The sequence below is a fragment of the Malania oleifera genome, chromosome 5 (assembly GCF_029873635.1).
Source record: "Malania oleifera isolate guangnan ecotype guangnan chromosome 5, ASM2987363v1, whole genome shotgun sequence".
Taxonomy (NCBI): domain Eukaryota; kingdom Viridiplantae; phylum Streptophyta; class Magnoliopsida; order Santalales; family Ximeniaceae; genus Malania; species Malania oleifera.
The window spans coordinates 64,547,196-64,558,720 of NC_080421.1; the positions used below are offsets into that span (position 1 = coordinate 64,547,196).

The 11,525-nt window shown below is 36.1% G+C and overlaps 1 protein-coding gene across 7 annotated transcripts in view; it reads right to left on the bottom strand.

The window, feature by feature from the left end:
* LOC131155415 (uncharacterized) overlaps window positions 1–10,759 on the bottom strand; it is a 12,972-nt gene extending 2,213 nt beyond the window's left edge. The window contains exons 1-3 of one of the 7 annotated variants that reach the window (XR_009136818.1): window positions 9,540–10,261; window positions 8,541–8,916; window positions 5,803–6,218 (exon numbers count right to left, since the gene is read on the bottom strand). Coding sequence is in view for 2 of the 7 variants with exons in the window: in XM_058108534.1 (XP_057964517.1) it covers window positions 8,854–8,916; window positions 9,540–10,022 (546 nt within the window). In the remaining 5 variants the exon portion in view is untranslated. Of the gene's footprint in view, window positions 1–5,802; window positions 6,219–7,932; window positions 8,247–8,362; window positions 8,917–9,539 lie in introns of those variants that run through there. The other 6 variants (XR_009136822.1, XR_009136821.1, XR_009136819.1 and 3 more) reach the window with 6 other exon arrangements.
* Between the last annotated feature and the right edge of the window lie 766 nt (window positions 10,760–11,525).

The window sequence follows — 11,525 nt, forward strand, 5'->3', positions numbered from 1 at the left end:
GATAAAAGGCTCAAGCGATTGACTAGCTCAAGAAAGCAATTAACTAGTCTTGATTTTCAAATTAGTTTTTCTCTCTAATGACTAGTGCCAGTTGACGACCTATGACATAGGTAAACCAGTTTGAACAAAAAAGTGATTCTAGTAGGTAAAGAACGACTAGTTTTACATAGATATATATATATATATATATGCTCTTAAGCCCAAGGAATGTTGGAGAAGCTAGGAAAAATCTAAAGTCATAGCATGAACTCATTTTTATCTCCATATTCAAGGCCTTCATGTATCCTCTCGTAACCTTTATTGCCCTTTCCTATGTGGTCATTTCAAATAAGCTCTTAAGAACATTTTTTTTTAATCAAACTTTGGTATCCCTTGTATATATTCTCCATATCTTCCAAAAATCCTCTTATAGTCTTCTCTTAAGCCTAGTGTTGATTCCAAGCTCAAGTGTCCCATTTTTCTTGTTAACATGTTTGATGACCATTTGAAAATTAAATATAAACAACCAAACCATTGGTTTTCTAACTAAACTTTTGAAAAGGTAAAATAAAGGAAAAACCTTTGAAAAGAGATTAGGACCAAGAGCACCATTGTGAATAGGGAAGATAATTCTTTAAACTTCTTTTAGATGAAATTTAAAGACCTAGCACACTATAACACCCATTCCAAGAATAATCACCATACCTACCTTATCTTGTGTTTGTGTGTGTGTGTGTGTGTGTCCCATTTTGAAAGTCATTTTCTAGTGTGTGCATGCGTGCATGTGTGTGTGTGTGTGTGTGTGTGTCCCATTTTGAAAGTCATTTTCTAGATAAAATTCATTTTAGAAGAAAGGAAACAAGTTGCAGTAATGACTAGTTGATCGTGTTTAGAAATCAATTCACAACTTTTAGGAGCTTTTCCTTCCTTTGTTTCTTTTGCACAAAAAAAAAAAAAAAAAAACAAAACAAAATCCAAACCTTAAACCTCTTTTTAAAAAGTTTTCGTAGAATTTATGCAAATGACTTAACCTCATGAAGACCCAACTACTTTATGCCATTTCAAAATAAATACATACTCATGCATAAAAAGAAGAAAAATGGAAAAGAAGAGAGAAGAAGAAGACAAAAAAAAAAATACTTGTAGTTTTTGGTTGCTATGGCTGGATCTACACATGTAGATTGCCTACATATCCTCCAGAGAGGAATCAAACCATTTATATTCATCACAACATTTTCAATTTGATTTTAGAAAATATTTTGAAGAATCTTTTGAAATCCTTGAAATCACGAAAACACTTGAAGTTTTGATTGAAAAATCTTTATTTTTGTTTTAGGGCTTTGACTTTCCAATCAATTCTTTACCAAAGTTGAGATTTGAAACCAAATTTAAGTTTGAAATGCAACATTCTTCCACTCTTAAGCCACTTCATAGGTGATTATTTTAAAAAAGTGGCATTTTCCTTCCTTAAACTTGAAAAAATATGGATTTGGATTTTTTGTGGGAGAAGCACTACCTGCCTTGAAAACTTGATTTTAGACAATTTGGAGACTTTTGAGAATACCTAAAAGCCACATCATGGACATTTACTTTAGGATTTTGGTTTGAAAACTTTAAGATACTCGAAATCCTTTGAAAAACCTTTACTAAGATGAAATTTTGATTGTTTTTTTTTTTTTTGGAAAAACCATGAAACCACACCATGAAATCGACAGTCAAACTCAACTATACATTCCAAAGAGTGTTTAAATTCCTAAAAATCATGAAAAAAAAAAAAAATCCAGAGAAAATGGTCAAATAAATAGCCTCTAAACAAGTGGATCAACCGTCAACTTGTAGTCAACAACTATTTTTTAAAATCCTAGGGGCCTATCTGGCTTCATGTCCTCATTGGAAAAATGCAATTTTTTAATACAAATTTGAATAATCTTTCATGGATTTACACCATGACTTCATTCTAATATTCCTAGATGACATGAATCATTCATAGAAATACAAAATTCATGCAAGAACAAACACTAACAATCTATATTACAAAAGACGTGATTTCTATGCAAAATATCAAAAACAAAACTTGAAAACAAGATAGAAAGGAGACAAGTCTGACCTTATGTGAGCGTTGTAAGCGTACATTAAGTAGGGATACTCTTTTAAATACACACAATCTCAAAAGCCTTAAAAGAAGAAGAGTAAACAAGTGAATACTCTTCCAAACTCCAAAGAGAAATGAACTTTTTCTCTAACCCCAATTGTACTCGAACCCCCTATATTTTCTCTACAAAAATTCTCCCTTACCACTAGTTAAATATGCCCAAAAAGGTTCCCTAAGTGGTCTATTTATAGACCACACCCAAGAGATGGAGGGAAACAACACCTTGAAATTGAATTTAAAAAAATTCAAACTCAAACTAACAACCACCAACCAATAACTACCAACTGCCTTGATCGTTGCGTAATACGTGGTAACTTACAATACATATGACGTACCCATATCTATCAGCCAATCAAATAAAGACAATCGGAATGTTTGAGAATGTCTTCTTCGTTAATCTTTTTCTATTGTCTCCTTTTTTCTCTAGTTAATTTTCCATTATCATCCTCCCTTTCATTTTGAGACTCTTTCTTCCTTTTTGTTCATCCTCTATCTTGACCCAATCACTGTTTGTGTCTAGATTCCTTTTGTGATGGTTTCCTACCTTTTTTCTAAGGGACTTGTAGTAGATTATTCCTGTTGGAATTGCATGAACATTGGGTTTCCATTTATCAGCTAACCAATGTAGTCCATATAACCCATTACAAATGGTAGGGGATCGATTTGGGTACCATCCATTGCAATTGGGACAAAACCATAAGGCAATAAAACCATGAATTGGTTTATCACTTGAACTAGGGCTTGGCTACTTTTTTGTTTGCTTGAGCTAGACTCCCCTATAACAATCAATTTGTTTGAATTTCCTGATGTAGATAAATCTCTTTGAATAGCAGGCGCCCACTTAGGATTTGACATTTTTACTCCTCACCTTTATACACGTGCGAGGCTACACTATAATCAACTGCATATCTTGATTCTGAACTTCCACTGGACCTTCAATGACATCTATTAAATCTCTCAATTCAAGACCACTGAAATTAGGTAGATTAGTATCCACATTACCTTTCAGATCTATAGGCAGTTAGTCTTCACCCCAACTTCCTTTTTTAACTCTAGTCATTGTTACTTGTTCCCCCAAATTTCTACGAATAATCTGATTGTCGGGTCTTCCTCTCATTTCTTCCTTTTCCCTCATAAAGTTTTTGGATTCGTCAATTTTTTGCCATAAAGAATGATCTACTCCTCCTCGTATACATACTAGCAGTTGGTTCTTCCATAAGTCGTCTTTGTACTCTATTTACTCTATTTGAGAGGGTCTCATTGATTCTTGTTGTTGCTTCCTCTGAATTCACTTCGCATGTGCTTTCAAAAATGACCGATAAATTTGAAATTACAACATATCTTGTTCACCTTCTCATATTTAAATTCAATCCATTTGAAGCCATCTTGTTCTCTCTTTAAGAAGAATCCAAATGATAGAGGTTCGTTGATATTAATTTCAGCTCTTAGCCTCATTCTTGGCTTTTCAAATTTGTCTCCCTCTATCTCCATTATGATGCCACCCAATTGTCTACCTACCATATATGCCACTCTCAATTGTAAAACCCTTCTAGTAGACGCTCAACTCTGAACCAAATGGCCACTTTATCAAATTGAACTTCATCTTCTGACAGCGATGGTGGCATTCTTAAATTGACTAAGAGTGCACCATTAATTGTCCTTGGAACCTCATTCAATTATTTTATCCATTCATTTTGATTTTCAAACTTGAATAATAGGCATCCAACAATAGTAGATACAATCTCCATACCTCCTTCCAATTTCCAATCTGCCTTATTATTTGCTCTGCCTTTCCAGTGGAAACGTTCCATTCTTCTAAGAAGAACTTTCTGATGGTTGCATGGTGTCATTCTCTTGCAACTGCCCATTCAAAATCATTACCTGTATAATCCATTACCCCTTTCCTATACGGGAGAATTAGTTTATTCTCCAACTCAATGGATAATCTCTCAATCTCAACCATACCTCCTTCGCTTCTTCTTACAACAATATTTCTTTTTAAATCTACTTCATTTTAACTCACTTGCTCTCCTCTTCCATATATCATTATACTTCTTATTTACAAAAAGAGGCTAACAAATACAATATTTTAATTAAACTCTATGATCCATATTTGAGAAAACTGTCATTAGGACTCAAATTTTCAAATGAAGCAAGGCTACCTCTAATAGATGAGAACCCCAAATCCAGTCTCTAATCTTTAGATATACATCATCCAAACCAAATGGGAATCTCGCTTCAAACTCTCCCTACTGAGAGAAGCTAACATCTCTAGACTATTAATTTGTTGTTGAAGGAAGAGGTCGAGATCATATTAAAAGGCAGAGAAGTTTCATCCTTTTCAAAAACCAGCTGCAATAGGGAAGCAACTTAACACCACCAAAAGGGGACATGTAGTGTGTATACTTTTCCAACAAACCAAAGTGCATGAACCAATCTATACCTAGTTTCCCATCACATATACTAAATACTAAATGCCACAAAGCCTCACATGTAGTTGTAGAACCACTTGTAACTGAACAGGATGTTTGTTCTTCATTCTTCCATGACCTCTTCAATGCTAATGGGAGCTAAAAATGGAAAATGTCACACTAATTAGGAGGAAAATCCCCAAATGGCTTAGGATTCCTGCTTTCGGTAAAATTTCCAAGTCTAACTTGTCCAAATCAATTGGGCCTTTTGCACCAAAACCACTCACGTCCCAAGACATCACTACCTTGTCAGAGGCTCACAATTTATGTTGCCACATTTATGACAACATAGACATTGACCCAAAGTTCGTCACTCACCTGGCCATGAGCCTCAAATCCTCCAATGCTCTAATTTTTCCTACTGCAAATTTTCAACACTCCAAAAAAATGCTAACTTTACACTAGTAAACAATCCTACGCATCAGAAAAGAACAAGAAGCTGTTGGAGAAGATTATCGACATGAGAAACTCATTGGAATTGGAGTCATGGACAAAGGAGGAGAGTTACATTGTGAATGAAGAATAGCATTGGGTGTCAAGGCAAGGAGGGAAATTCGGGCAAATATGTCCAATATGCCTTGGCCAACGCTGCTAAGGAACCAACCAGGACTCCTTCGTATAAAGGGGTAAAGCTCAAATTTTCTTTTCAAATTTTATTTTATGGTGGGCGTGCATCACAGATGGAATAAGAATCATTAAACTAAGCTAGCCATCAAATGAAAGACACCCCTAATATACATGTTATGTGAAAGGTGTGCCTTCAATTGAAGGTCATTCTATCAATAATTTAGAAAAAGAATTCCAAAGTCAGAAGGCCTAATATTCCAGTCTCGTTTTAAAGTTAGATTCACATGTATCAGTCAATAAATAATTGAAGGTCCCATCATTTTGTCATTGATCAGGTGACAGCACAGAAATCTTGTCATGCTTTAGGGATGTTTTAGACATCCCCACACATCCATACAAGTCTTCAGTTTTAGGAAATATATTATGGACATGCAAACATGACTAGTTGGCAGCACTCCAAACAACTGGGCAAGAAAGAAATCGACGATTCATAGACATACCACTACAATTTTTTTAAACTTTTGTACATATAAAAACTCGGAAAATTTTGGAATAAACACATAGAAAAGAGAAAGAAGTTGACAGATTAATAAGGGATGAATGCTACAATGATGAATAATAAGACACAGAACATGAGCACATGTAGCAAATATAATATAGGAATACAAGCCAAAATCTGAACTTTTATGCAGATTATGACCTTTGAATAGAATTTGCAATGTTGCATACAGCATTAAGTTAATAGAATGACCTCAGGTATGGTGCTGCTGTTTTAAAATATGCATGTGAATTGTGCTGGAAAAGAAAAAAGAAAAAATGATACAGCTTTTTTAACATCCTAAGACTCCTTAGTAGGTTGTCAAAGCTGGATCAAAGGAATGATAACCCAGAAAAACATGATGCATCAATCAATGCATTTTCAAAGGTCTGCAGATTGTAATGATTTGACCCTATTGGAGAAATAAAAAACTACAGTAGAAGAGTTGAAGACAGCAATAGCTTGAACTCAGATCACCAGGCAGCATTTAACTTCCACTGAAGAGTTGACCCTATCGTTCATAAAATGCATGATTCAATCAGCGCAATATTGGTAGTACACATTTATGAACTGAAAAATTTACTGTGTACGAGAAATCAAGATCAGTAAAAGCAAGAACTTCAATGCAATTAGGCATATTTTACCCATTTTATTGAAAATTTCTGCTAACTAAGCAAGCAAGAAGAATCCAAATCCAACTTGAAATCCTGTCATTTGGAATGGTTCAATGACTTTCAGGTTAAAAGATATATGTAAATAGTGAAGCACATACAATGGTCATTATTGAAAAGCTAATCCCAAAAAACAGGAAAAAAAGACAGCATCACATTAATTTTAAATATCATTCTAAAATGACCTTCACTCATCTTGGTGTATTTATTTTTACACTGAACATAACACAGCACCACTGATCAAAATATGTAATAGTTATGCACATAAGGAGCTCAAAACTGAGCAGTGTCTGCCACTATAAGACGTTTTGGGATCCGAGCCTGCCAAATTCCCATAAGACATGGCATATGTTCTGTTATCTTATTATTTGTTAATTATGAGATCAAATGACGAAGTAGATGTTCATTATACTAGATAGCACTTATCTAAACCCTTGGGAACTGTCTTCCTAAACTGAAGATAAATGATTTCATGATATGGAAACCCAAAAAGTTAAAATAATGAAATAGAAAAAATAAGTAGCCTTATAACATGTAAAACAATTATCTTCTTATGTAAGAAGAAGAAGAAGCAATGTTTTGATAGCCTAAGTGGCCGTAACATGGAGGAATGAGTTAGCCTTTTCCAAGGCCCCAAGTTTGATTCATCCAGTTCCCAATGATTTGTACTCCTTTAATTTAAAAAAAAAAGGGTAAAAACAAGAAAAAGAAAAAGGCCATAATGTGAAAAATTCAAACAAGCTTTTCATTTAGCTATTCCAACAACCAGCTTTTTCTTTCCCAATGAAACACTAGGATAGAAAAGAGTTTTACAAATCAACCACAACTTATCTAGTTTTCTCATTGCCTAATGTTTTAATGCTGCAGTACTAGTCGAACTTTTCAAGAATGTTTCATAACTTACTTGCCTTCTATTTTGACATCACAGCCAGGTGGTTAAGCTCTGTTCATTTTGTATTTTAAGTACCTGCATCGAGTTTGTCTAGTGACTTGTTTCTCTTTCTCAAAAAATTTAATTTCTCCATAAGAGAGAGAGAGAGGCTTGCCTATTCAAACAGCTGGGAATGTTTCAGAAAACCAATCCCTTGAGCATTTTCAAGGAAGGAGACTAGCAGCAGTAAAAATTTTTCCTCCAAAAACAGAAATGGAATGGTACACTATACAAAATAAATCTTTGACTTTGGTATTATGTACAGTTATTCAGGAAGTTCAACAAAAAAGCAAGAAACCTGTGCCATATGCACTGCACAGCCCCGTTGATGTTGATGTGCACTGGCTTTTAATGCAATAAAGGCCCGTACTTTCTAGCTTGGTCCTATTTTAGGATGCATATGACTGCAACCAAGTATCTAGTTATTTTTACCTCACATTCTCCTAAAAACACAAGATCTTTTAGAAGCATATATATGTGCGTGCGAGTGTGTGTGTGCGCGCGTGTGCGTGTGCATGTGCGCATATGTATGCGTGCATGCACGTGCTATTTGAAGCCATGGAAACAAAGAGAGAAGCATACTTTCAACAAGAACAATCAAAACACATACAAAATCCATAAACTTGAAAACCACATCATTGATACTAATTTTCAAGCTCATTTCTAATCTTAAAAAACAAACATCACGATTGGTAAACTACTGAATGTATCTACATGCGTTTTTCTAAGAGGAAGGACCCGCAGATAGGGAAACAAATCCTCTGCAGAGCTCTACTCATCACAACAATCACCACTTGGAACCCCAGGCTCAAACCCTGCCAATTGAAACAGAGTGTTCCAAATTTATTACTTCTGAGCACATCAACGTGGATACATGTCCCTTGAATAAGAGTGGCATATGCTAACGACATTAGATTCTTTTGAGCACACTTCAACTCTGTCATAAAAATATAACAGTAACATACCACAGTATACAACCAAAATGAGACACAAATGAACAGCAGAGATGCTGATAAAAAAATATACATATATGAACATAAGAAAGCAAGGTGATTGTAACCAACAAAAAGCAATCCATTATTTATTTTTTTAATATAATGAAGATATAAGTTTCTCATAACTCTAAAACTGATTCTACCAAAAGAGAACTCGAACCAGCATCCAGCATCCATTTTCATGTACATAATATTAGAAATTCAACATAAAAAATTATCTTTGGCAGATTTATCACCTGAAATCATCTTGCCCTGATTCTCCCGTCTCTCATTTTATCATCTACAGATGAACCACCAATGTTGTGGATACATTCTCCTCATTTCACCTTTTTTTCTCAATCCGACAAGATCTGCCGGCAATCCAAGCATAGACAGGAACTGGGTTGACTGATTTGCGGACTCTGCACTAGACCACAAACCGCAAGTAGGCACACCAGGTGGAAGCAGATGACCTGCTATACCAGACTCTCTGAAGACATGTACAGATGAGGAATAGAAAACCGATATTCTGATAGAGATACTGTGCAACTCAGGATCACCTTCACCTATTTACATGACAGCGCTTGCAATATCTCTATGATCAAGCCAATGTAGAAGCTCCCCAGATTGATCCTACATATAATTTGGAGATGGAATAATTTTCATTCTCACTTCGTTTAAAAAAAAAAAAAAAAAAAATCAATCTTGAAACATAAAACTCACAAACACAAGATGAGTCTATCACATGAACACAATACAGTGACAAGCAAGGGGTAATAAACTCAAAAGTCACATTTCCTGAATAACCCGACTCCAATATTGGTATGAAATAGATATTTAATGTGAGGGGAAATGCGCCCATCTATTGGGATAAGGAATTAGAAGAAGAAGAAGAAACACACACACACACACACACACACACACAGAGAAGAAGAAGAAGAAGAAGAAGAAGAAGAAAAAGAAGTGCCAACTGAGCCACAAAGTAAGCGTTAAACCCTTTACGTCGTGGCTGAGGAACTGTAGAAAATTAATAAAAATAATGAGATTTTCTTTTACAAAAAAAATTAAAACAACATAAAGTGAGTGAAAAACGAAAGTCAACAAAGAAAAATTAAGGTAAATTAGGCTAATTGCAATAAAATTTTAATCTTCACAGTTCCCAATTAGAAAAATTTCAGGATTCAACACATCGACGAAATAGACCATGACTTTTACATGCATCGAATTTCGAACAATAAAACGGAAACCAAACCTACATTGGACGTCACCTCGGCAACGATACTATCATCGAGAAGATAAGAATCTTGAACGGCCAAACAATCCGGCGGGGTCTCGAACAGGGACAGAGCGAATTGCTTGAAAACAACACCCACATCAAAGTAAATGAGTCCGGAGCTTGGGACATCGACGCGAATCCCCTTAACGGGAAACCAGAGAAACAACTCTTGCGCTGAAATCCCCGAGAGCTCGCCGATCTGACCGTAGCTCAGAGTCCCTGAAACGTTGAGATCGTAATGCAATTCGCTCTCGAACTTGGCGTTGCACGCTCGATCCAGATGCACTTCGAACCTTCCGGCGTCGTCAACGGTGAAATCCTTGACGCCCTTCGGAAGCAAGCCCATTGGGAGGCCGTGCGACCTGAGAGTGTCGTATATCGATGGCTGAGATCCGATTGCGAGGTTTTGATCGAAGAAAGCAAACAATAAGCAGAAAAGAGGCAGGAGGAGTTGAGGAGGCATGGTGGTGATTGTGTTCTTGTGCTAGAGCATGGGAAGTTGGGGGGGTCTATAAATGGTAGAATTTATGAGACTATGCAGATTTGAGCTGTTGGGTGTTGAATGGAATATGCGTTGGTTTGTTGAAAATCAGGGCTAGTGTTTAAGGGATTTTGCAGAGCGAGAGGGGAGGGGAGGGACAATTAGACAAAGAGATTCGACGGTGACGCCGATGAGAGAGCAGAGACCCTGGTGCCAGCAAGAATACAGAGGGGAATAGGAGAATGATGAATTATTGGTGGGGAAGATGGGGCCAGTGGGCCAACGAGTTATTATCCCCTACGTCTGAGGTCCAAAATGCTTAATTGGTCAACCAATGACTAACGAAAACGCGGAATATACGGGTGTATTGGTAATTTCGAACTTCTCCGTGAGCATTTCCATTTGCTTACTTGTTATTTTTAGCACATTTGAATATACACCGTGGCATATCGTTGAGGAAAGGAGGTGGGCACACGCGCATGTAGAGCGCGTGGAAAAGCGTGAGACCAATGAAGCAAGGCATCGTGGGGAAAGGGCAGGACTGGTAAGGGCTGGGAATGGGCAACGAGTTGGATGGAAGACGTGAAACAGTGGGTGCTTTGGCCCAAGCATGAATGAATGAATCCAACACATCGCTCTCACACTCTTGCCCTAACAACAAATGATAATCATGGAGAGAGAGAGAGAGAGAGAGAGAGAGGCATGTGGAAGTTGTTGGTGGATTATGATGGTGGATTTTGTCATGGCATAAATAATGCACAATTATTTTCATGAATAGTATTATGAATCATACACAATTTTGGTAAAACGAGGCCATCAATAATTCTGAAAGCCATGATTCTGCCTTGGCATAAATAATGCAATATAAATTTAGTTATTTTTATTTGGATGGTTACAGACAATTTTGCTAACCAATACTTTCTTTCAATAATTAATCAAATTCTATCCTCTCATTTGTTGTGCTGTCTTATCAATTTATTTGGATACCTACAAGCATCAAAATTAACTATCTGGTGTAATTGAAAATATTGACTATGAACTTTATAACTTGAGTAGAATTTGATTGAGAATGATACCAAAGAGGATGCATTTAAATGTGAGGGGATTGAATGTATTGCTTTGTGTTTGTTTATATATATATATATATATATATATATATATATATATATATATATATAATAACTCACACCTATGCCATTTCAAATACACTTTTCTATTTGAACATACCTTTAATTATGATAAATAATTCTACTTTCGTAAATCTGTATATATCTATAACTGTGAAAACTTCCCTGGATGGATAATTGTAATCATAAATTAACCCCGCATGATTGACTTGTGCGGCCTGTACGCTGGACTTAATCGTGGCTGACCTACCAGATTAAGTTAAACTGTATCTATATCTGTAACAGTAAATGTAACTATAGCTGTGAGTACGATTGGCCTACCCAACCTGGTCCGCACTCCAGGGGGATCCTCTACTCT